A 27,094-nucleotide genomic window follows, 5' to 3' on the forward strand; every position below is an offset into this window, starting at 1 on the left:
TGGTATTGCTTTGGTATCTATTCTAAGGTAAGGAATCTATCACTAGGGGTTTCTTTCAGATGCACAAGTTACATTAGTAGTGATAGATTCCTTACCGCCCCACCCATCCTCCCTGTTCTGCGAACTGATTTCTAGGGTTAAGGTCATCCCTTTCAGGGCCCTAGTATCATGGCACCAGTGGTCAGCATCTTGCATGGCCCTGCGTTCCTGGCGCGGAAAGTTGTGTACAGAACTGACGTCAGCCCGCCGACGTGCAGGGGTACTGACGAAAACACTTTCCGGATCCAGTCTGACGCATGGGGGTAATTCTAAGGTAATCTATCACTACTAATGCTTCTTACAGATATATCGTTAGCGAGGGTAAGTAACGTGTGCATTCTGGACATGCTGTGGTTCCGCGCCTACCCCCCAGAGTGAAGCGTTCAGGACATTCGGGCTAATATTACCATGTTTTTCTCCAAATGTTTATAAAGCACTACAGTGTGGACTGTCAGGCTGGACGAGAAGGGCATTTTGCCAGCTCACTCCTGCAGGACTTTTTGGTTTGAGTCTATTCACAAACCCACCTCCAAATAGGTACAACTCTGGCATCTATTCAAGTGAGGAATGCATGGTTATAAGTCTCTATCTGAAGAACATGTTACTTACCTTCATTAACGCTCTTTCTGGTAGAGCGACTGTCTAACCGCAGACTCCTCACCAGCTCTCCCACCCTCCCTCCTTTTATGAATTGGACTTTATTCATTAATAAGATCTCAGTCTAGGAACCTGCACACTGGTCAAAGCCAATTTACTGTTTAGACTCTGCGTCTTGGGGAGCAGACAGCCTTGAAAGCAGATGACATCAGAAGGCAGGGGTGGAGGATAAACAGGCCCTGCATGTCACTTCCAGAGCGGAATGGCATTTGTGGGAAGCCTCAAACTGTAATATACCTGGCCAAGCCACTTTGATACAAGGTGAATAATTTAGTGGCTTTCATGCTATAATTTGGGGTACCCTTAGACATGTTATATTAAAGTTAAATGTGTCTCACTACATACTTTCTGACGGGGAATTGACAGTAATAGCAGTTAATGTTGTGCAGTTCCCAAACCTTTAAATAGGTGATTGTATGATTTTGTCATGGGTACAACCTCAGTGTTTTCGTGCATTTTCTAAGGGGGTATGGTGCCAAGATGTTAAACATTTGAATGTGCATGGGTAACACGTTGAAGGGGATATATAAAAGCTGAACTGGAATGTTTTGTTAAACATAATTATACGGGTGGCATCTTGTTTTTGCGTTACAGTTTAGCTTGTACTTTTGGATGATTGGAGTATTTGTATATACTTTTCTACTTTATTTTTGGTTTGTTTAGGTTACCTTCCTCTGTAGCAACATCATACACTTTGAAAGCCTACGCACCAGAACTACGGAAACTTTAAGCCTTGATGCAAGTTTGTTTGAACTTATCAAGCGATGTCAACAAATGTGTTCATTTGCATCACAGTTCAACAGCTCTGTGTCTGATTTGGAGCTTCGATTGCTAAAACGAGTGGTGAGTAACTATTTAGCATAGACTCCACAGAAATGTAAAAACGTTATTATGGGAATGTCTATGATGGCCTTTTCACCGGCATTAAAGAACCTCTTTAAAATGTATGATTTTGTGTTTAAACATTATTGTAACTGCTGATTTGACATTTGTTGTCTCAAGACACCCTTTCTATCAAAGCTATCTATTGCTGTACATTTTCTATTGCAGGCCTTATTAATCTTTGTATATGTTTGCAATAGCTTTTTAGATTTCCAACTGAAAGTAATTTGGAGCTTCATAGATTAGAATTGTACAGTAGAAAGTCACCGTTTATGATGCATACTTATAACCACAGATTGCTCAACTTTAGAATAGTCCTATGTGCCAGACTGGATCTGTACGTAAAGTAGGGGGAGGCGCAGGATGCAAGACTAAGTAGCCCTCCTTAGATTTGTAATAAAAAAAAAAAAACCCAAAGTATCGGGTTCCTAGACCTAGCTTATAACTGTGGCTCCTGGCCAATATGGTCAGAAAAGAGCCAGAAAGAAAGAAAAATGTCTTTGAGTCCCCTCACTCACTAGTGTTTCCCCACGGTGACATGCTTCATCATTGTGTACATTCCAGCTCTCTACGAACTGGGGCGTGCTGCGACTTGCGGAGTTACGTAGGAGCACTTTTTTGTGGAATACTATGTGTGGTGCAATCTGTGGTGGAGTGGGTGTATAGTGATAAAAAATACCGTGCTAGTGGGCCTAAACTATTTTATTCCAGCTCCTAGGTAGGTATGGTTAAACGTGGGGTTGACACTGTGTACCTATCTATAATGAGAAGGGAATCAGTGTGTGGTCAACATTTTTCGAGCTTCCCCTAGCTCTTCCTCAGGACCACACAGGGACCAGCCCAGTGTTTGCCACTCCTGTATGAACCTTAATAAGAAAGTAGTAATAAAGAAATGTGAGTGAACGCTGCTACTAATAAAGGCATGCGTTTAAATACATATGATTGCTAGTTCTCGTTGTATATTTAGCAGCGTGCGTAATAGCACATCATGATCTCAGGGGGGGCGGGGGGGGGAGATCTCCCTTTGAAACAATTTCAAGACTGGGGACGCCGTGCGTGGACACCTACTTCTCTTCCCCGCCGGAAGATGCGGTCCGGCGGGGAAGAGAAGTAGGTATCCTGGTGTCCTGGCGCGGCGTCTCCAGTCTTGAAGATTGTTTCAAAGGGAGACAAACCCCCATTCCCCCCCCCCCCCCCCACCCCCGGGGATCATGATTTTTCAGAAGTAGCCATCTTTGTGAAGGCATTCTTAGGAGTTCTGTGACAGGGTTATGCCCGCTTCCCACAGGAAGCACAGTGAACCCAAGGGCCAGTAGCCCATTAGCTACTACCCTACACTCCGCTAAATGTCGTATTGAGGAGGGTCCCTGGCACCAGAAAAGCATATCCTGGCGACCCAAGAAGAGAGAGGATACTGAAGAGCCTTAAAAGCCTAGACGAGAGAAGAAGCAGCTCGGCCTGTCTGCATCCCTTGTCGAAAACAGCACTAAAGTCGACTCATCCTCCAGCTGTGACTCCAGAAACCTGGGAGGAATGCCTACCTTTGAAAAAGACTCAAGACCTCCTGTGAACTGCTGATCTGTTCAGCAGAAACTCCCAAAAAAGTAGACTGAGGCCTCCAAAACCGCCAAAACCCAACACGTGAAGCGACCACTGCACCTGTCGCCTGGTGCTGGCACAAGAGTTTGTCCTGGATTTAGGTTCATCATCTCTGACATCTGCATGTCAAACGCTCTTGTTTTGTCACCAGTCCAGTACGTCCTTGCAGTCAACATAGTTATGGGTTACTGGACATAACTTTCAGCCTTATGTTTGCTTGACCAATCCCTTTTTATTTTTGAAATCACTGGTTCTGATGCATTCTCTGAAGGGCTGATGTGTATGTTTACTCCAAAACAATTTGCCATGACTCTGGGATCTAAATCTAGTTATGAAAATCCCTATGTGCACACCATTTGAGCCTATGTGCATGTGGTTGCTCTGGCTGCTGACAATCAACAAAATCTTCCCTATTGCCATCACTTTTGTCCACTGCATGAGTGGACTACAGCTATTCTCCATGCAACATCCCTATGCCACTTTCTTGCTGGAAAAACTGGTGCTGTGAAACATGCTTTCTTACTGTCAAAGGTGGTATCACCTTTCCATGTTGCTCTGTCGATCACTTACTGACTTTTTTCGCTTAGCCACATACCTAAAAAGAGGTGGAAGTGGTCCACCTGCTTTGACCCTAAGAGATTTTGAGTTTTCATATTAACTTACAAGAGACCATCATGCAGATCAGCTCCTTGTTGAGTTCATTGGGATGAAGAAATGCAGATGGATAACCTTCTGTATTGAAATGTGCTTCGCAACGGCTTAGTAGGAAGCCCCTGCAGACTTTTTCCACCATGGCCGCTGTGACTAAATTAGATAGGAGAAGGTGTCGGTTCTGGATATCTGCCAGGCTACGCCATGGGCATCTGTGCATACATTCATAAAACACTACTGCCTTGACAGTCTGTTTCTGCTAGACTTCCTACTGAGTCCTCTCCTCAGAGCCTCAACTGCTGGGAAGTACTGCTGTGGTATCTATTCTAAAGGTGACAAATCTCCATTTAGAAGTATTCATTAAAAGATCAAGTTACTTACCTTTGTTAATAATATTTCTGGTGGATATTCTACCTGCAGATTCCTCTGTGCTTTTACACTCCTGGACATCATGATAAGGTCCCAAGTTAGATTTTGGCACACCATCACCTGCATTTTGTTGAAAGTGTTCAGCCCGGAAGTAGAAAGAATAAGAAACCAACATCAACACAGGGTTGGGGTCCTTATATAAGGCTGTGCTCAGTCATTCACTGGGTAGTATGAAGGGACTGCGGAACCATATGGTGCCACATAAAGTGCAGGGACCATTTTTGAAAAAATCTCCATATTCAGTTTGGCACCTGGGAGTATTCTGCAGATGAGAAACCTGAAATTAAATAGAGTGTCCACCAGAAAGAATTTTGCAGTTAAGTACCTTGTCCATTTGAAGTGAATCTTTCTAATTTTGGACTGCGCTTATGACTTGAGGGGGCAGGATAAGAAAAATAAACATACAAGGTAACTGTCCCATGATAAAATTACCAAATAGATGTGGAAACACTGTAGAGATTGACACAGTTACTTCCAATAATGGAGGGTCTTCCATAGGGGAAGTGAAAATCTTGTGGCTGGGCTGGGAATGGGGAGATGGGGAGTTTTTTTCCAGAGTCCTGCTGCCTCACCATATTCCTTGATCCTTAAGAGTAGTGATACTGCCCTAGATAGAACAGTCTCAAATAAATGGTATCATTAGGTTCGAGGCATGTGGGCTGCTGAATTCATATCTGTGCATAGATCGCCGCCTAGTGTTGGGTCCGGATGATTGCACATTGTTGCCTGGAAGTCTTCGAAGTATCACGAGATAGGTGGCTCCTCCCCTGGACTACAGTGCGCATGGGCATCCTCTCCATCTTCAGATTGTTTTTTTCCGCCATTGAGTTCGGATGTACTTTCTTGACTCAAGTTCGGAATCGGTATAAAACACTTTTCGCAAGGCCAAAAGGCCTTCGGGGCGTCGGTATTGTCTCGTTCGGTGCCTGTACTGCATCCAGTTCTTCGAACAGGACGTCGAAGGCCGTTTGCCTTTTCGACACCAAAGACCCAAACTACGACGACGATGGAACGGAGCCCGTTCAAGAGATGCCCCGTCTGCAACTCCAAATACCCTCACATTGATGTGCACCCAGTGTGCCATAAATGTTTATCCCCGGACCACGACGAGGCCAGCTGTATGGCCTGTTCAAAGTTCCGGTCGAAGAAGACGCTTCGACTTCGACGCGCCGCACGACAGTCGGCGCAGAAAGCGGCGCCTGACCCGGAGAACATCTCCGATGACGATGAAGGCGTTGAGGAAGAGGATCCTGACCAGCAGTCAGACCCTGCGTCGGAGCAAGACTCTAACTTCGGTGTGGACGACGATGAAGACTACGTCCATGATGAAGACGACGTCCATGATGAAGACGTCGTCGAGGTAGGAGACGACGCAGAGGCCATCGGAGCCGTCGATGACGACTCGAGCGATGAGCAAGGCCCACCCGCTGTCGCGGGGCTTAATATTGACACTGTGCTCTCTAAGGCTCAGGTCGAGGCATCGCCGGAAGGCCTTAGCCGAGATCTTAATCCACATTCTATAGCCCCGCGTCAAGACCCGGCTAAAATTGCTTCCAAGGAGCCACCGGTTAATCCACCAAAATCGAAACCGAAACCAACAAAGGCGAAACCGAAACTGTTAAAAACAGTCCTCAGATCGACACCATAGGACTCTTCGATTCCAGTCAAGTCTAAAAGTGTCATCGACCCTTCGTGGTCACAAGGGGGCGTCGGCCCGAAGAGCGGGGCGCCGAAGCCATTCTCTACGGTCAAGCACGTCACTCTGACGCCGTCGACGTCCAAACATGGCGACACTGGCAAAGGACTACAGGCTAAAAAGACTGTCGAACCGAAGCTTACGGCCTCCAAGCCAATGTTGAGCAAGGCCCTCGAGTCGAAGACCAAACCAGACCCGAAAGAGCATATCGCGTCGAAGCCCAAGGCCGTACCTGCTGCGCACCATGAGCTCGAGTCGACGCAAGGCCGCAAGCAAGCTGGTGATCCAACAAAGCCGATCGGATTGAAGACGACGTCAATCTCAAAAAAGGTCGGTTCGTCTCCAGTGATTCCTCCACCAATTAAATACGGACTGCCCCCGACCGCTCGACCCAAAGCGTTCAAGCCACAAAAGAGCACCGAAACATCCAAGAAGGTGTCGGGACTTTCCAGGTCTCAGTCCATTCCGGAGGAGGTGGTGTTCCAGGCACCAGCGTATGACAATCAGTCGAAGCTCTTCATCGACTCGGATTCTGGCAGGCTCACCATTCATAAACGGAAAATCGCTCCAGAACATCCTTTAGAGTTATGCAAAATCCCTCTTAAAAGGAAAAGGGATTCTGCCACCTCACCTGTTCTTTTTGAACTTGTGGAGTCATATACACAGCACTATGCCTATTCTCCCACACGCACCAACGAGGATGTGGGGAAAGGTTACCATTTATTTATTTATTTATTTATTTATTTGTGGGTTTCTAACGCGCTAGAATCGACTCCCGAAGGAGTATCTCTGCGCAATAGACCGCTGGGGAACCCGTCCTGGCTTTCCCTGTGAGATGGTCCCTACTGGGTATCTCCAAGGTGAAACCAGGCATCCCCGGCGTATGTGGGGGGTCGTTGTGGAGATGAGGCAAGCTAATGCCCAGAGTTGCAGAGTGTGATCCCTGGTTAGAGTAGGCACCGAGGTGAGAATTATCGAGTCCGCTGACCCTGGTCCACGACCCTGCCGCGTCTGGAATTGAACCCTGGTCCCGGCCGTTCTCTGCTCCCGGGTCTGCCGCCTCTAACCAGTGAGCCACACCACTCCACAATGAGGATGAATTTACTTATCCTGCTGACACAGATCAGGAGGAACCTCAACCCTGGACTGACCCTGTTGACCCTGATGAGCCACACACTACGCCTGGTACTCAGTCCTATAATGTCAAAACATCGCCTACTGAAGACACGGCGGCATTTAACGCTTTAATTGAAAGGGCAGCAATTAACCATGACGTGGAAATGCACGCTGACCCAGTGGAAGAGGACTTTCTGTTCGATACTTTCTCCACCTCAGAAAGATCAGTAAAGACATTGCTTATGCTAAAGGGTGTCCTGAAACATGCTACTGACATTTTCAAGGAGACCACAAGAGCAAGGGTTGTAAACCCAAGGATTGAAAGAAAATATCGGCCTGCGCCTGTGGTTCCTACGTACATCAAGGGCCAGCTCCCATTGGACTCCCTAGTAGTGGCTAATGTTCGCAAGAGAGCAAACTCTCAAACTAGTGGTGATGATGCTCCTCCGGACAAAGAATCCAAAATCTTGGAAGCTTCTGGCAAACGTGTAGCTGCTCAAGCGGCTAATATTTGGAGGATCTCAAATACACAGGCCCTATTAGCCAGATACGATAGGGCTCACTACGACACGTTAGAGCAGCTAATGCAACACCTGCCTAATGTTTATAAGGAGGGAGCAGAAATGCTGATACAGGAAGGAAAGTTGATTTCAAATGCATCCATCAAGTGTGCACTCGATGCCGCAGATACAGCAGCTAGGGCCATCAACACTAGTGTAATGCTGAGACGTCATGCCTGGCTCCGCATCTCTGGTTTCAAACCAGAGATCCAAACAACTTTGCTCAATCAGCCAGTTAACCCTGACTTTCTTTTTGGTCCTGATGTAGACACGACCCTTGAAAAGATTAAAAAAGACACTGAGACAGCAAAATCCATGGGGGCTCTGCAGTCACAACAGTTCAGGGGCAGTTCCTTTTGTCGCTCCGGTAACAGGGGAGCCTCTAGAGGTCAAGCATTGCAGCAAGCCCAATACAACAAAGGGAGCACGCAGACCACCTATAACAAAAATAACAGGGGTGGATATCGTGGGAACAGCACCAAAGGCAGAGGACGTGGAAATAATGCCAGATCCTCCACCACCAATAAACAGTGACGTCTTGTCACTGCCCCCAGACCATATAACAGTTGGGGGAAGACTTCAGCAGTTCCTGCCAGTCTGGGAAGGCATTACCACAGACATGTGGGTGAGACAACTTATCCAATAGGACTATTGTCTAGAACTAACATCCACTCCTCCCAACATACCCCCAAGGCACCGTCCTATGTCCGAAGAGTACATGCACTTATTGCAGCAAGAAGTAATCTGCATGCTGCAAAAAGGGGCCATAGAACTCGTGCCTTTAGAACAGCAAGGTACAGGGGTGTACTCACTGTACTTCTTGATCCCAAAAAAGGACGGTTCCCTGCGGCCCATTCTAGACCTCAGACCCCTAAACCAGTACATCTTGTCAGAACATTTTCACATGTTAACCTTACAGCAAGTTCTACCATTGCTCAGTCTTGGGGACTTCCTGGCAACCCTAGCCCTGAAGGATGCATATTTCCACATTCCCATTCACCCAGGTCACAGGAAGTATCTCCGGTTCACCGTCAACAACCCGCATTACCAGTTCACGGTCCTGCCTTTCGGGGTCACTACTGCCCCCAGGGTGTTCACCAAGTGCTTAGCGACTGTGGCTGTGCACCTTTGGAGACAACACATCCATGTCTATCCTTACCTGGACGACTGGCTTGTCCAAGCAAAGTCAGCCCAGCAATGTGCCAGCCACATGTCCCAGCCACATGTCCCGCACAAGTCACCTCCTACACAGTCTAGGATTTTCATTAAATTTCCCAAAGTCTCATCTTCAACACGCACATGTACAACAGTACCTAGGAGCGACAATAGAGACACTGGCAGCAAATGCAAAGCCAAAATCGGCAAGAATCAACAGCATCCAATTGCTGATTCAGAGATTCAGACCCCAACACTCACTCCCAGCGCAGGTATTTATGCAGCTGATAGGTATGATGGCCTCCTGCATCTTCATAGTCCCTCACGCGAGGCTACACATGCGTCCGCTTCAGGAGTGCTTGGCACGACAGTGGAACCAGGCTCATGGGCATCTGAAAGACCTAGTGTTGGTGACCGGTCGCGCATACAACTCTCTGCATTGGTGGAACACACAAAACCTTTGCAGGGGACGACCGTTCCAAGAGCCTGTCCCACAAATAGTGCTGACAACGGACGCATCTCTCCAGGGCTGGGGAGCGCATGTCCTCCATTATACCGTGCAGGGACTATGGACGACGCAGCAGCAGAAGATGCATATCAACCTGTTGGAGCTGATGGCAATCTTCATGGCGATGAAGGCATTCAAATTGCACCTGTGCAACAAAGTCGTGCTGAGCCGGACGGACAACATGACTGCCATGTATTACATCCAAAAGCAGGGAGGCACACACTCTCCGCAACTGTCTCATCTAGCCCAGAGCATGTGGAAGTGTGCTATTCAAAGGAACATGTTCCTCATGGCGGAACATCTCCCAGGCAAGGACAACCAGATGGTGGACCTGCTCAGCAGGCACAGCGATCAGATGCACGAGTGGGAGATACACCCCTCAGTGCTCCAACCATATTTCCAGCAGTGGGGTCATCCAGAGATATACCTATTAGCCACAAAGGAAAATGCAAAATGCCAAACCTTCGCCACCAGGTTCCCACACCCGCAGTCTCAGGGCAATGCGATATGGATGAACTGGTCAGGCAGATTTGCGTACGCTTTTCCTCCAGCACCGCTCATACCGCTAGTGGCACGCAAACTGCGGCAGCACTCCTTTACGCTCATCCTGGTTGCTCCAACGTGGGCAAGGCAGGCCTGGTACACCATGTTCCTGGAACTTCCAGTGGTGCCTCACCAACGGCTGCGCCTCACACCCAGTCTCCTCACTCAGAACCATGGAGACATTCAGCACCCAGATCCACAACAGTTGAGCCTTGCAATATGGCTCCTGAGGTCATAGTTTGGCTACCTGAACCTGCCCCCTGACTGTATGAACATCATCAAGGAGGCAAGGCGACCTACAACTAGGGCATGCTATGCGGCCAAATGGAAGGGATTTGTCATTTACTGTTCCAATAATTACATTAATCCGCTAGATGCGTCCACGAAAACATCATATGTTATTTGTTGCATCTATACAGATGCAATCTGGCATATAGTTCCATCAGGATACATTTGGCCGCCATGGCAGCATATCTTAAAAACAGGCAGCATCTTTCCCTTTTCAGGGTGCCTGCCATTAAGGCTTTTATGGAAGGACTCAAGAGAGTGATTCCTCCCAGACACCCTCCTTCACCTGTCTGGAATCTAAACATAGTTCTCACCAGACTAATGGGACCACCCTTTGAACCTCTTCACTCTTGTGAGATACAGTTTCTTACATGGAAAGTGATCTTTCTAGTAGCCATCACATTGCTAAGAAGAGTTAGTGAGCTTCAAGCCCTAACTATTCAAGAGCCTTTCATACAGATTCATGCTAATAGGGTAGTGCTACGTACCAACCCTAAATTCATGCCTAAGGTGGTGTTGCAGTTCAACATCAATCAAACCATAGAACTGCCAGTTTTCTTCCCAAATCCTGATTCTGTGGCAGACCGAGCACTGCACACCTTAGATGTTAAAAGAGCTCTCCTGTATTACATCGACAGGACAAAAGATTTTAGAAAGACTAAACAACTGTTTGTTGCCTTCTCTCCACAACACAAAGGCAACCCTATTTCCAAATCAGGTATAGCCAGATGGATTGTTAAGTGCATACAGATCTGTTATCAAAAAGCTAAACGCACATTAACAGTTCCCCCAAGAGCGCATTCCACACGCAAGTTAGGGGCATCCATGGCTTTCCTAGGTAACATTCCCCTACAGGATATATGTAGAGCAGCCACATGGACCACCATACATACATTTACCAAACACTACTGTGTAGATGTGCACTCCAAACAGCAAGCTGCTGTAGGACAGGCTGTTCTCAAAACCCTTTTTTCAAACTGCTGCAGCTGGCACGGGCAATCACTGCTAAGGAGGTAACTGCTATTTATTCTATGCACAGATATCAATCAATCAATCAAAACATTTATATAGCGCACTACTCACCCGGAGGTCTCAAGGCGCTTGGGGGAGGGGGGTCCGCTACTGCTCGAACAGCCAGGTCTTGAGCTGCTTCCTGAAGGCGAGGTGGTCTTGGGTTAGGCGGAGGTGAGTCGGCAGGGAGTTCCAGGTCTTGGCGGCCAGGAAGGAGAAGGACCTTCCTCCTGTGGTGGCTCTTCGGATGCGGGGTAAGGCGGCGAGGGCGTGGCTGGTCGATCGAAGCTGGCGTGTGGGAGTGTAGAAGTTGAGGCGGCTGTTGAGGTATCTTGGGCCTTGGTTATGTAGGGCTTTGTGTGCGTGGGCGAGGAGACAGAAGGTGATTCTCTTGTTGACCGGGAGCCAGTGCAGGTCTCTCAGGTGTCCGGAGATGTGGCTGTGTCGGGGGATGTCAAGGATGAGTCTTGCTGAGGTGTTCTGGATCCGCTGGAGTCTCTTCTGGAGCTTGGGGGTGGTTCCGGCGTAGAGGGCGTTGCCGTAGTCCAGTCGGCTGGTGACGAGGGCCTGGGTGACCGTCTTCCTGGTCTCGGTGGGGATCCACCGGAAGATCTTGCGTAGCATGCGTAGGATGTTGAAGCAAGACGAGGAGACGGCGTTGACTTGTCTGGACATGGAGAGGGAGGAGTCCAGGATGAAGCCCAGGTTGCGTGCGTGGTCTGTTAGTTTGGGTGCGCTGCCCAGGGCGGGGGGCCACCTGGAGTCATCCCAGGCGGAGGGCGAGGAGCCCAGGATGAGAACTTCCGTCTTGTCGGAGTTCAGTTTCAGGCGGCTGTTCATCATCCACTCGGCTACGTCTTTCATCCCTTCGTGTAGGTTGGTTCTGGCGGTGGCGGGGTCGTTGGTGAGGGAGAGGATCAGCTGGGTGTCGTCGGCGTAGGAGATGATGTTGAGGTTGCGTTGGCGTGCGATGGCCGACAGGGGGCTCATGTAGACATTGAAGAGGGTGGGGCTGAGCGAGGAGCCTTGAGGAACGCCGCAGATGACTTCGGTGGCTTCTGATCTGAACGGGAGTAGGCGGACTCTCTGTGTCCTTCCGGCGAGGAAGGAGATGATCCATTCTAGTGCCTTCTCCTGGATTCCGACGTTGCTGAGGCGCTGCACTAGGGTGCGGTGGTAGACCGTGTCGAACGCCGCGGAGAGGTCCAGGAGGAGGAGGGCCGCTGTTTCCCCGTTGTCCAGCAGGGCTCGGATGTCGTCCGTGGCTGCGATGAGGGCGGTCTCGGTGCTGTGGTTGGCCCGGAAGCCAGACTGCGAGAGGTCGAGGGATCCGTTCGTCTCGAGAAAGGCAGCCAGCTGCTTGTTGACGGTCTTCTCGATGACTTTGGCCGGAAACGGGAGGAGCGAGATGGGGCGGTAGTTTTTGAGTTCGGTGGGGTCCGCTGATGGTTTCTTCAGTAGAGCGCTGAGTTAGGCGTGCTTCCAGCTCTCCGGGAAGGTGGCGGTGTCAAAGGAGGTGTTGATGATGTCCCGCAGATGGGGTGCGATGACAGCGTCGGCTTTGTTGAAGACGTGGTGAGGGCAGGTGTCGGTTGGAGATCCGGAGTGGATGGTGTTCATCGTACGGATGGTGTCTTCGGTGGTGATCGGGGTCCAGGCGCAGACGGCGGTGGTGGGGGGCGTTGGTGCGGTCGTGGGGTGCGTCGGTTGTGTGCTAAAGCTGTTGTGTATGTCTGCGATCTTGTTGTGGAAGTAGGAGGCGAGGGAGTTGCAGAGGTCTTGAGATGGGTGATGTCGATGTTTCCGGCGTTGGGGTTGGAGAGCTCTTTGACGATGTTGAAGAGTTCCTTGCTGTTGTGTGCGTTGTTGTCCAGTCGTGCCTTGAATGCAGTTTTCTTGGTGGCGTGGATCAGTTGGTGGTGTTTTCGGGTGGCGAGCTTGAGGGTGGTCATGTTATCTGGTGTCGGGTCTTTGCGCCATGCTGTTTTGAGGGCTCGGCAGTTCTTCTTGGAGCTCGTGAGTTCGTCGGTGAACCAGGATGCTTTCTTGCTGCCGGGTCTGCTGGGAGGGGTCCTCAGTGGGGCGAGGTCGTCTGCGCAGTTGCTGATCCACTTCGTGAGGTTGTTGGCGGCCTGGCTGGGGTTCGCTGAGCTGGTGGGTGGGTGCTGGCTCAGGGATGCGGCGAGCTAGTCGGCTGTGATCTTGTTCCAGCTTCTGCGTGCAACCTGTTGCTGGTGGTGGTGGATTGTGGTTCTTCTGAAGCTGAAGTGGGCGCAACTGTGGTCCGTCCAGTGGAGTCCGGTGGCGTGGCTGAAGACGATGTCCTTGCTGGATGAGAAGACGGCGTTGAGTGTGTGTCCGGCGTAGTGGGTGGGGGTGGTCACCAGCTGCTTGAGACCGAGGTTGGCGAGGTTGTCCAGCAGGGTGGTGGTGTTGCGGTCGTTGTTGTTCTCCAGGTGGAAGTTGAGGTCCCCGAGGAGGATGTAGTCAGCGGAAGGGAGGGCGTGCGAGCTGATGAAGTCGGCGATGTCTTCGCTGAATTGTGTGCGAGGTCCCGGAGGTCTGTAGATGAGGGTGCCTCTGAGGGTGGTCTTGGGGTCGGTGTGGATCTGGAAGTGCAGGTGTTCGGCGGTTGTGAGGATGTCGTCGGTGTTGGTCGTGATGCGGATGGTTTTCCTGTGGATGATGGCGATGCCTCCTCCTGTCTGGTTGGCGCGGTCCCTCCGGGTGATCTTGTATCTGTCCGGGATGTCGATGGCGATGTTGGGCGCTGAGGAGGCGTTCATCCAGGTTTCCGTGAGGAAGGCAACGTCTGGAGATGTGGTGTCGAGGAGGTTCCAGAGTTCGATGGTGTGTCTGTGGACGGAGCGGGTGTTGAGCAGGATGGCACTGGGCGCGGTCCAGGCGCAGACAGGCTTACCTTTGGCGCGCCCGCTGCGCGTCACCGCTGCACGTTTGCCCCTCTGCCATATGTGGAGAGTGGGGGGGGCGGGGCGAGGGAGGAGCAGCTGGGGGGAGGCGGGAGCGGGGCGGCGAATGAGAAGGAAGTGAGAGGGAAGAGGCGGGGCCGCAGGGGGGGCAGCGGCGGGGAGCGGGCGGGAAACGCGACCGGGGCTGGGCAGGAAAAGGTACAGAGCAAAGATACTACGAGCAGGGGGCAATGCAGAGGGAAAAACGAAGGCAAAACAATGGGGGAACAAAGACAGAAAATACAACGGGGAACAATGCAGGCACAAGCGCTAAGAGTTACAACAGCGCAGCAGAGGAACTACCGCTACAGCAGTCCAGGAGCACGGCTGCGGGCAGCGGCGGCACTTGGCAGGAACGGGGGCTCACTCGCAGAGAGTGTGCGTGGGGTGACCGGCCCAGAGGGTCAGATATGAATTCAGCAGCCCACATGCCTCGAACGGAATATGCTACTTACCAGTATGCATCGGTTCTCGGCATGTAGGGCTGCTGACATTCATATCGCCCGCCCTCCTTCCGGTGCCTGTCGCAGCTGTAGCACTCAGAATCATTCTCAGGCATGCTCATCACTTACTGTATTACACTCCATCTCTGCCACAATGGCAAAAAACAATCTGAAGATGGAGAGGATGCCCATGCGCACTGTAGTCCAGGGGAGGAGCCACCTATCTTGTGATACTTCGAAGACTCTTCCAGGACAACAATGTGTAATCATCCGGACCCAACACTAGGCGGCGATCTATGCACAGATATGAATGTCAGCAGCCCTACATGCCAAGAACAGATGCATACTGGTAAGTAGCATATTCCTTTTTTTTTACAGCACTTTGAAAATACAAACTCCCTAAACCTGCTTCTAGTAAAACGTAACTTTCCAAAGTCCTATGAACACAGCAAAATGATTGCTTTCCTCTTGTTTGGTCAGCCACACTGCTACCTGTTTGGTCCCGTCAGTCATTCAGAGTCACACATCACTGTACCATTTATGTATGTCCTTTCTGCCTGTTTTACACATGTTGGTTTGCACCCTGCTTTCTAATGTTTTTATCCTATTCTTGTGTACATTGTTGCTGCCAGCATGTGTGTGTTTTTCTGATATTAGGCTATTCCGTGCATGGCTTCTTTTCTGACCTGCCTAACCTAAATGGCAGTTGGTTGCATAGGAATCTCTAAGGATTGCTGAATGAGTTTGTTGTGTTGCAGAGAAGCGCTGCTGGAGACTCAATAGCAATATCAGCTGCAAATATGCCTTTTGTCATGTCATTAGTGTTGGGAATTAAAGGTAGTGCTTTTCGTCTTTATTAGCCACGCTGTCTCTATAGAAGATGAAGCCATCCATTGCAGGCCCAGGCTTGACACCTCAGGCAACCCTTACTGCCTTTGTGTGGTGCCAGTTCTTTCACTTTAGCTGGGCATGGTGATACAAGTGTTTACAGTCCGTACCTACCGAATTACGGGCAGAGGAGCAAGGATTGGCACTGGACTGATGCATCTTTCACCTCTATGCCATGAAGACTCTGTGAAATGGACTGCCAGAGAATAATTGTTTTTTTTTCTCCACCCATGGCTAGCCTGCCTAAGAAAAAGCATAAATATTCTTCTGATTGATATTTCTAACCACAGATTTCCCCTCATGTGCCAAACTGTATCCGGAAACTCATAACCAGTGCTACTGCATGCCTGTTAAGTGCCAATGTGTAACTCTTATGTCAACAGCATTCTGCTCCTGAAGTGAAAAATGGAGCCAGCTACTTTTTAGCACCACCCATGCACCCTGACGTCAGTTCCTTCCTTTGTGCGCATTCATGCGCTGATCCAAGCTTCACATCCCCTTTTTGTCACACAGCGCACAGGTTTCTGTCTAATTTTCCATTGTGCAAGGCACATGTTAACCCCCTCAAAACAAGAGATTAAAACTTGTCAGCACTCTCCCGAACATATGTCTATGATACCCAGGAAGTTTGTCTATGGTGTCTGGGTTTTTCTCACGACTCTAAAGCCTAGGATGGCTGTGTCCAGATGAATCCATAAGCCATTAGAGACTGTGAAACTCTGTGACGAAGCATTCTAAGGCTCCATGCTGGTCTCACTCCTAGTCGAATTTAGGATTTTCTGGATTTCTTTCTGTGGCAATTCTTGTTTGCAGTCAGTCGTTGAGTACATCAAAGAAGAAATCTGGTAAGGCCAGCCAAGCCTCAAACCCTTCCTGACACTCATTTTCCAAAGATGGTGGGAGGGCATCACCATGTCTCCAGGTCTCATTTCTGTTCCACAGAGGAGCTGATTTTATCCTTGAGCCCAGAAGCACCCAGAGTTCTGAAGTCCATTGGCAACATCACAGCAAGTCAAAGCCTTTCAAGAGCCCCTGCAGCACATCTTTGACACTCTTCCAGCTCCCTCTGGCACACCTTTGTGTCAAGGACGCACAGGGACCTCTAGTCTGGTTATTTGCAGCAGATTTGCTCTTTGTACCATCTGCGTCCCTAGAACCCACTACTGGTTCCTTACTGGCTTTGCACCCTGCCCCAGCTGCCCTAACATCCAACGTCAGCACCAACACTGCCAAAGGAGGAACCAAAAACCATTGTGGTGTCCAAATCCAAGTTGTCTTTGCCTCCATGGAGACAAATTCCAAATCTTGATTTGCTGAAGCCACTTATGAATGCAACAGACTCTGACATTGTTCCACTTCCGCACAACAGTGCACAGATTCTGCACCAGCTTTTGGATTCAGACTTGAGCCAGCCATGTGAAGGTATCAATGGTGGACATCAAGAAGAGTGTGCCTCACCCAGCGAAGGTGACAACTTGTACACAAGCTTGCAGGGCGTCAGTGGGTTTGACACCTCACCCCTTACTGTGTTAGTGCTCCACCACCATGCGTGGATGAAGTACACAAGCATCTCCAGAAATGTCCATACGTCATTAATGGGAATTCCTTTCGACGGCTCTCTCCTGTTTGGTACACAACATACTCATCCCGGGATCATTTTATAGAGAGCTGAGCCAGGGAATACTCTTTAGCCTTTTTAGCTCCAGTCCAGCAGACCCACCCCTCCGACACCCAACAATTTTGCTCTTTTCTGAAATATACTATGGGCTTGGTGTTTAAACCGCATCATGCTTCACTACCCGCACAACTGGACTCCCAGCCCTTTCGAGGTCAGACTCTGGTCCCAACAGACAGCAAACTGGCCATCAAAGGCAACGCAGTTCCCAATCCTCTGCTCCTTTGGCCACCACCTTGAAACCCCATAACGTCACACAGCCATCCAAAAGGAGATAGGATTAGTGACTTTATGCAAGGATGACAACACTTTACATCCAACAAATAAGTCCTGCAGATTTTCCAACAAGGCTACGCCCTACAATTTGACCCACCACACCTGCCACCTACATCAGACTAATCTCCTGAGGATCATATGTCCCTTTTATACCAGGAAGTGAAAGTTCTTTTGGCCAGAGGAGCCTTGGAGAGGGTATCCAATTCAGAATGCTCATTATCGCCCAGATTATCTCTGCCCTGCTTCCCAGAGACTGAATAGTGGACCTGGACCTGCAGTACGCTTATTTTTACATCCACATCCTGCAGGATCACAGGGCTATCTGCAGTTTACAGTGGGCCACAATCACTTTGTATGGTCTCATTCAGCCTCACAGTGCCTCCTAGATGTTCACCAATATCATTTTGGGAGGTCGGGAATACCAGTCTTTTCCATGCCTTGTTGACTTACTGTTGAAGGCAAGCTCCGCGTACCAAATGGTGACGATAAGCTTGACATTTTTACAGTTCTCAGTCAACCTGCTGAAGTCAAAATTGACTTCTTCACAGAGCTTTCCCTTCATCGGAGCTATTCTGGATGCTGTGGGCTTTCGGGTTTTACCTCCGTAGTAACAAATCCAGGACATTTGTGCATGATCCAGTGTTTCATCCTCTGTCCTCGGTCTCAGTAAAGATGACTCTTAGGTTTCTTCATCTAGTAGCCCACTGCATTCTGCTTGTCGATCATGCCAGATGCCACATTGAGAGCCTTGCAATGGGACCCTGAAGTATCAGTGGACCCAGCACCAAGGAAATCTGTCGGATTCCATCCAGGTGTCAGAGGAGACTGCAAAAGACCTGCTGTGGTGGCTGCTCAACTGCAGTTAAACAAGTCACAGAACCCTCTCCCTAACCCACCTACTTTGACTGTGGTGATGGATGTCTCGCTGCTGGGTTGGAGAGGTCAGCTGGAATAGATTGGTATGAGAGGACTCTGGTCTCTGGCAGAGACCTGCTCTACATCACCTTGCTGGAGTTGCAGGCGATTTGCTTGGTGTTGAAGAACTTCCAGCCCTACATCATGAAGAGGCTAGTGCAGGTGCTCACAGACAGCCCCACCATCATGTTGTCTTGCAGCAAGCAGGGAGGCGTAAGGTCCTGGGTTTTCTGCCAGGAGGCTCTGCACCTCTAGAGCTGGATACATTGTCAAGAGATTTCCCTGATTGTGCAACACCTGGTGGTATCTTTGGATGCCAGGATGGACAAACTCAGCCAGAAGCTCCTACTAGATTAAAAATGACATTTGCACCTGGATATGGCACAGGGCATCTTTCAACAATGTGGAGAACTTTGGCTCAATCTCACTTCCACTACTGAGAACGTGCAATGTCATACACTTTTGAGAGACAAGAATGCTCTCCTTCTAGGACTATTGTGCCTAGAGTGAAGCAGGAAAATCCTATTTTCCTTCCTGTTACTACTTCCCCTGCCTTGTGTTTGAAAGGTCAGAAACAATCAGAACAAAGTCACTGTAGTGGCTCTAAATTGGGCCACAGGAGTGTGCTACCCAGAACTTCTCGGTTTGAGCATCTATCCTCTGCTGAGACTGCCACTTTGAGAGGACCTCCTGTAGCATCAGCAGGTCAGGGTCTTGCACCCGAGCCTGCACAACCTTCACCTCCATGCTTGGAGATAGAGCGGCAACAGTTGATATCTTTTGATCTTTCTCCCGAGGGTGTTCTCATGCTGGCAGCATGGTGTCCTTCCACAAAAGCTTTGTATTCAGGACGCCTCTACAAGTTTGTAGCTTAGTGTTGTGCCCACCACCTTAGCAGCCACTATTTTGGTATCTATTTTCAAGCTGGAAGCGGGAAGTTTTCGTCCGCAGTACGCCTGCGTGTCGGACGGTGGGGTCGTGCGGCTCCGTGTCCATCGTTGGCATCGTAGTCACCGAGAGGACGTTGCGGCAGATACTTAGACGCCGCCTTCGCACGCTAACGTCAATTCTTTCTTTTTCCACGCCAGCAAGCGTAGATCCGGAGAGAGCGGTACCCCCAGTAAGTTTTTTAATTGAGTTTTTTTGAGGCTTTTTGTCTCTGTTTCGAGTCTGTCGACTCCTGGTACAGTAGGGATGCCCGGCTTAAAGTCCTGTTGGGACTGTCATCGAATGATGGTGACGGACCCGCACCGCATGTCTTAACTGCCTGGAGCACGACCACGACCCCAAGTCGTGCTCCGACTGCCGAGCCATGGCGCCGAAGACTTTGCGGGAACGGTCCTGAAATCTGCTGGAAGTCCAGCATTCGGCTACGCGAAGCTCAAGGTCCCGGTCCAGTGGGAGGTCGAGGGACTGGTCGCGGAGCCGCCACCACTTTTCATCGGAATCAAAGTCTTCACACTCGGGGTCAGGGAAGACAAAGCATTCCAAGAAGTCGAAGAACCGCCATTGCTCTCCGACTTCCCCTCGCTGGTCACGCGACGCGGCTGAGGATGCGAGTGGTGCCTCCCTCGTGGCTCTGGCAGAGCCTACGCAGTCGCCGCTGGCCTACCCGCCCTTCCCGGGCCCGTTGGCGACTCCGGCCCAGCTGCGGGAATTTCTGTCAGCCATGGCTCGCCTCCTTTGCCCTCCGGGCCCCGTCACTGCGCCTTCAGCCCCGCGGGCCCGACTGGGGGTCCTAGCTGTTAACTGCCGGCGGCTCCGGCTCCGTATCGCTGTTGGCTCCGGCGCCGCAGGACCCCATGAATCCGGGCTCTGATTCCAGTCGATGCCGGTTGACCTTGTGACACCTCCACTGACGTCGACCCCACTGGCACCACCTCCGACGTTGCCCAGCCCACTGGATGATGCCCCCCTGTTTCAGCCCCGAAGTGGATACAGCGCTGGACCGGCGTTGCTCGATGCAGGTTGCGACGCCCATCCTCTTTTTTTCGGCCTGTTCATCAGCCTTCTGAGGAAGGGGAGGACTGAGAGGGGTCTGAGGACCCTCTCACAGCACAATGTGAGCTGGGGGATACCAGTGGTCTTGATACCTCTCCTGACCTTGGCATGCTAACTACTCCTACCATGGCTATGGAGGAGGGTGCAAGTTACACAGTGGTATTGCGTAGGGCGGCCAAGGCCCTCCACATCGAGCTCCCTACAATGCCCTTTGATGGCATTCGCCTTTTTGGCAACAAGGCAGATAATGCGTTGGAGCGCTTTAAGGACTTGCGGGCTACGTCCAAGTCCATTGGCCTTTCCGCATCTTGCCCTCCTCCGCCTTCTGCTTTTTGCTCCTTTTGTGGCCACGGAAGGGGCACCCTGATACGTTCGCTTCAGAGCCACAGTCCTGCGCAGCAACAGTCTCAGTGCGGCCGCGGGACCCGCCGTGCCGGGTCAGGGGGCCAGCGGGCTGGTCAGTCCACCTCAGCCACCACTGCCTCCAGACCTTCCTAGTCCGGTCTTTGAGGCCCATCAAACGCCACTGGGCTGCAGGATTCGCCATCACCTCCCCCACTGGTGCATCATCACTTCAGACAGGTGGGTTTTACAAATACAATTGTCAATCAACAAAAGAGTGTTACTGTAAGTATCCAATACTAAAAACAGAGGGAAAAATTATTCCAAGTGTAATGAAGCATCAGAGCAAAGCTATAAATCCAGTAGGAAAAGCTAGGAAAAAAATGGGAGAAAACTAGAGTGCACGTGAACAGAGAGCTAAATAAAAAGAACCCTCAGGCCCCAGCACAAGGCTGGTAACCAGTTATCTTCATCGGGCCCTCATTAGTAGCAGGAAAAGTGAAAAGTGCAATTAAAAAGAGTATGGACTACTCCTCCAAACTATTTTAATAAGAGGGTAGCTCTAACTCTATTAAAACCAGTGTGTGAAAAATGTATTAATTTTTCAGGACTACTAAATGGTTATGTGAATTTGAATCAAGGAGTCCTATTCATTAATGTGAAGAAAGAAAATAGTGAAAATGGTCAACATGTTTCTGCTTATCGAGCAAATTTAGCTCAGCATTCGTCAGGACCAACGGAAACTAATACTACTCGATGGACGACACCCCTAAAAGTGTCATACCCACAGGGTAGCAACAAGGAAAGATACGACCTGAAATTATCGCAACTTCTTTATGGACAATTCATCCTCGATATACTCCTCATTATAGGAGAAACGAATTGATATCTGTAAAGATAAACAGACAAAGAAAAAAGACTATTGTAAAATTACTGCCTCATTATGAGTCTCTGTTCGTGTGCAGCAGCCTAGTAAGGCCACAAATCACATGCTGTAAGTAAAAATGTCCTTTTTATCAAAAAGTGTTTTTTATCACTAATTTCAGACAACCCTATTACTCAAAAAACAGCATGTAGACAACGTATTAACGCAATTCTGTTACACGTTGGAATTATACAAACATTAGTGACATAGAAACAGTGCTCCACCCTACAGCTATGTAACTTTTAAAGATACACCTTTAGAAAAATGGAACGCATCAAGGGCTTAGAAATACTCCAAAAATAGAGGGAGAAAACAAAGCACTTACACCTAATCACAGTGTAGTGGGCCCCCTGGGCATGGCAACGGGAGGAAATCTTCACGCTCAGTATAAACTGAAAGTGAATGGAGCATGCGTTAATTATTTATAGCGGTTGAATGAGCGCATGCAAACCTTCGATTTTAAACAGACAAACAACCGAGGGACTTACTTGTTTCTGAACGGCTCCCCGCCCGGAGACCTACAGCAGCCACGTCCGCATCTATAAACACAGGTCTGATGCCGCGGGATATTTAAAACCAAGAAACTGAGGCAGGACGTGAATGGCGGTGTTTGCGCTCATGTGATTGACGTGATGACGTCATGGTTTTAAAGGGGCATGTTTATTTACATGCGTAAAAGAGATAATCACGGATTTTTAACCAACAGTTGGGTTTTACAAATAGTCCGAAGGGGCTACTCCCTCCCCTTCGAGACTACCCCTCCAGCCTTGCCAACCCAGTACCACCGCATGTCGGAGGATCATTTGGCACTTCTTTAACAATAAGTCGTGGCACTATTGGCCAAGGGGGCCGTCGACAGCGTTCCTGCGCCAGCAGTAGGACGTGGTTGTTACTCCCACTACTTTCTGGTGCCCAAGAAGAAAAAGGGCCTGCATCCAATCTTGGACCTCAGGGACGTCAATCGCTTCTTCCAGAAGGAGAAGTTCAAGATGTTAACTCTGGCTCAGGTCTTGACTGCCCTCGACCCTGGAGACTGGATGGTAGCGTTGGACCTGCAGGACGCATACTTCCACATTCCTGTCCTACCGGCGTTACCTGCGGTTTACGGTAGGCCACGAGCACTTTCAGTTTACTGTGCGCCCCTCGGGTGTTCACGAAAGTGATGACGGTGGTCGCAGATCAGGGGTTCCAGTCTTCCCCTATCTAGACGACTGGCTGTTGAAGGGGGGCTCGCCCCGGACGGGCGTCTCCCACCTCCAGAATATGTCCGACCTCCTGTATTTGATGGGGTTCTCCATCAATGTGCCGAAGTCGCACCTGATTCCCTCTCAGAAGCTCCTCTTCATTGGAGCGGTTCTGGACACGGCGCAGTTTCGGGTCTGTCCTCACAAACAGGGAGTCCGGAACATTCAGGCTATGATTCTGATCTTTCAGCCCTTGTCCCGGGTATCTGATAGAGACTACTAGCTGCAGATTCCTTAACCTAGAATTATCCCCAGGCGTGAGACTTGATCCGGAAAATGTTCTTTGCCACAGCATCTCTGCGTGCCGGGGGAGGGTGGGGGGGGGGGGCAGTACCACGTGACTACGCCCTGACGTCAGCAAGGTGTGACGTCAGCAAGGTCACATGAGCCCCACCCCGGCGCCCTGACGTCGGATTGTGTCATGACCTGTTTTCAGGCCTTCTTTTCACGCTTTTGCGTTAAGGAACAGTGTGCGAATGCCTTCGGGCTTCAAGACTTGTCCTTGTTGTGCAAGTCAGATGTCGGCGATGGACCCTCACCCTATCTGTATGTTATGTTTGGGCGAGCACCATGACTCTTCGAACTGCGACGCTTGTCAGCACCTCAAACCGTAGTTCCGGCGGGAGCACCGGATGAAATTGCTGTTGGCCCGCTTGTCCAGGTCGGTCTCATCCCAGCATCCGTCCCCTACCTCTGAAGCTAGGAGCTGCAGATTCCGACTGCTGCATCGCCCTTCGCCACGGCCCCAAGGGCGTCACTCGCCCGCTGGTAGGTTCTGCAGCTTGTCTCCGAGGCCATGTCCTCGTTCGGCAGAGGGTGCAGGTTCACCTCGTGATGTGCGCCTTCTCCCGCCACCACCCTACTCGCCGTTTCCTGGCGTTGGGGCGACTAAGGCCCAAATGAAAGCCTACCCTACAACTCTGCCTGCTTCTTTGGCCCCGTCCTCCTCCTGCGATGTCTGCGGATCCCTTGCCTTGCACGGGGCCTTCCGCTGAGTCGCCGGCTTCGACGAGTTCGGCTTCAGGTTGTGGGGGTGTGGTGTCATCTAGGTGCGGCCCTGCGGGGTTCCCCTTTTCGACCCACGGCGTCCCCGTCTTGCCGCAAATCCCTACAGGGCTCCCTGTGGCATCGCAGGAGATCGCCGAGACTCCTGGTTCGTCTCGCTGGTCCTCTGGGCAGGCGACTGCCTCGCCAGAGGCCAGGCCAACGCCTTTCCGGCACCAAAGGCTTTCCTCCCCTGTCCTGGCGATATCGCGGGTGGAAGCCCGGGCCTGGTGCACTTTCCCTAGTCACTCTCGATCCTCTACGCAGGCGGCTGCCTGGTGTGAGGTTGAGCCAACGCCTTTTCGGCGCCGTCCCCGCCCCATTCTCCTAGGGAACATCTGATGGTGGATGTCGGCTCTGCGCCCCCGATGGCCACTCCGACGCTGATCGACGTCGCACGGGCACCTGTAGCGGACTCCACAGCGCCGTGCAGGCGTTGGGTCCTCGACTCAGCTCCAGAGGTTCCTTCGTCTCCGGAGGATTGTCATCTCCTTGTCTCTTCTTCCCCGGAGATGGTACGCTGCATCATTGCTCTTTCACCGTCATCTTCCAGGGAGGGCTCCTCGTCGTCCCCGTGGCCTCAACTCTCGGACCCTCTCTTCCGCAGGTCGCGGTTGGTTGCTCCGCCGGCTTCTCTAACTCCCCTGGATGCCCCTCAGGCCCCCCACTCATCCATGGATCCTCCACTATTCAGGGGCTGGCCGTTTATTCCTCCAGCTGGACTTGGGGATGGACAGCTTAGTTTATAGCCGTTACCCACGGAGGAATTGCTTTCTCCCCCGCTACGCCCTACGGAGGTGAGTGTAGCCTTTGTTCGAGCTATTTCCAAAGCCACTGGCATTTTGCGAATAGGTGACCCCGTCACCCCATTCCCTAAGGATCATCTGTTGGAAGTTCTCCACCAGGGCTCTGGTGGACGGGTGCTGCTTCTTCCATTTGAAACTTCACTCTACATTTCTCTTCTTGGGGCCTGGGGTTGTCCTGCCACGATTGACCCGGTGCCTCAGCCGCTTCTATACCACCACCGTCCTGCTCCACATGATCCAGTCTGCCTTTCTTTCCACCCTTCTACCCAGGGCCCTCTTCTGCAGGCTGCTTTTCCTTCATTGCCTTCAGTGTTGTTCCCCATGTCGCGGAGGCCCGTGGTTGGATTCATGGGGGCGTAACATCTTCGCTTCCTCCAGTACTGCTTTGCAAGATCTCAACACATTTTGTGTGTTGGACAGGGCTACCTCCAGCCTGTGAGATTTTGTGGAGCCCCTTCTGTCTCGCATCTCCCACGAAGGTGCCCGCGCTGATCTACGGCATCATTTGTTGGATGGCCGCGTGTTGGCCGCGTTTATTCCCCTTGTAAGTTGCTGATGCTCTTGGCCGAGCTATGGCAAGTTCTGTGGCTCTCCGACGCCATGCTTGGTTGCGGGATGGCGTTTTTCCAGAGAATATTAGGGAGCGTCTGGTTGACCTGCCTTTTGATGGGGTTCTTTTGTGTAACACCCATGCGGACTCCGCCATTCAACATCTCCTTGCGGGGCTCCGTCCTCCCCCTCCGTAAGCTTGGCTTGTTGATCCTCCGGGACTTGAAGGGAGGCGTTATCCCACCTTTTTTCTGGAGTGTAGTGTTTTGATTGGCCCGTCTGTGCATTTCTCCTCTTCTATTCTGGCTGGCCCCACTTCCTTTTGTGGGTCGGTTTTTGTCTGGAACGGTCTTCCTTTAGGGGTTGTTAAGGATTTCCCTAGCCTTTGCCTTCGTCTTGCGCTCGGCTTGGTCTGGGCGCTTTGCTTCATGGTACTTGCCGGCTGCGTACTCCTGCTCTTTCTGTGAAGAGGGGTCCCGGTTGATACAATATCAAAACCACAAACTCATAATTCATAGACTAAACAATAAGAAAATTCATAAGAATTGATTTGGAGAGATGCTATTTAATATACATCCTCATTTGAAAATTAATTGCCATGTCTTCACAACAATACACTTTAAGACATTTAATAACATGCCCAAGACAGGGGGGCGTGGGAAGGAAAGGAGGGTGAGAAGAGGCAAAATGTGCAGGATAGTGCAAAAGTCAAATTAGTCATAGAAAAAGTACATAGTATGTGGACTCATCCACACTTAACATTGAGTGCCACATTGGACATGTATACATTGTCATATACTTATTCATATACTAGAAAAATCCTATCCCATTTTCAGCTTTGCACAGTCACAAATGATCCGTTGCTAACAGGTAGGAACAAACAAGGGTGTGTCGACGTTTCAACCCCAGATGAGTAGGCGACGCTATTGCCCTACGGCGGGGTCTTCCTCAGGACAGGCAGTGATGGGGTGTTGGGATAGTGTAGAAGGGCACCTATGGGGGAGAGACTTTAGTATTTGTTTATTTTATTAGAAGGGGGAGCGGGGGCTATACAAGCCACACCAAATTACCTACAAGAAGCACGGTGATTCACGTGGCTCCGTCTGATGAAGCTGTTGGGCCGAGGGCTCCTGACACAGAGAGCGTGAACCTAAAAAGAAATTAGGCTACTGTGAGGTTGTGGGCAGCAGTTAGCTAAATTCCACAACAAACCATTGCTACTATATACAAATTTACACGGTGCTTGAATTAATAAGCATCAAACAGAACCCAGCCGGGTTAAAACTTATTTATACAATATCACACGATGGAGGACGAACCAAACCAACCAACATCAGGGCTGGCCATAATCATTATGTCACTCAGGATATTCCTTAGTGAAAAACGACTATTATTCATCAAACAAACTAGGAACCAACCAACAACGGATGGCGGTAAACAAGAATAACATCATGTTAGCCAAAGGCTCACCTATTCACGCTATTGTTTCATTCAAGTTCTTTTCCAAATATGCTGTCTTTCACAAAGCGATGAACGCCTCCATTACTACACAGGGTTTGGTTCCACGTGGGTCCCTGCATTTAACAAGAAATTAAGAGGGTCGTTTACAATCTATATCTCTCATGTTGTAGAGGGATATACGGTAATTGACCCGGGATTTATTTACTCACCGAAGTAAGCCTTGAAAAGCGGAATGAATCCTTGCTGGTGAAACAGAGCGGCAAGTCTCTGCAACCGCGCGGGCGTCTCAGCGCGAGGCACGGAACGCCAAAGAACTTATGTGCAGGCAGGCAGCAGCTAAATGCGAGCACCTTTTTAACAGCCAATGCAAATGTAGTAGAAAGGGCGGACAGACTTAGCTCCGGTTGAAATTAAGCTCAGAG

The 27,094-nt window shown here is 50.3% G+C and overlaps 1 protein-coding gene across 1 annotated transcript in view; it reads left to right on the top strand.

The window, feature by feature from the left end:
- SMG1 (SMG1 nonsense mediated mRNA decay associated PI3K related kinase) overlaps nt 1–27,094 on the top strand; it is a 1,828,328-nt gene that overhangs the window by 1,622,589 nt on the left and 178,645 nt on the right. The window contains exon 57 of the mRNA XM_086940872.1: nt 1,360–1,539. Coding sequence (XP_086796998.1) covers nt 1,360–1,539 — 180 coding nt within the window. The remainder of the gene's footprint in view (nt 1–1,359; nt 1,540–27,094) is intronic.

Source organism: Lissotriton vulgaris, chromosome 10 (genome assembly GCF_964263255.1).
Source record: "Lissotriton vulgaris chromosome 10, aLisVul1.2, whole genome shotgun sequence".
NCBI lineage: Eukaryota > Metazoa > Chordata > Amphibia > Caudata > Salamandridae > Lissotriton > Lissotriton vulgaris.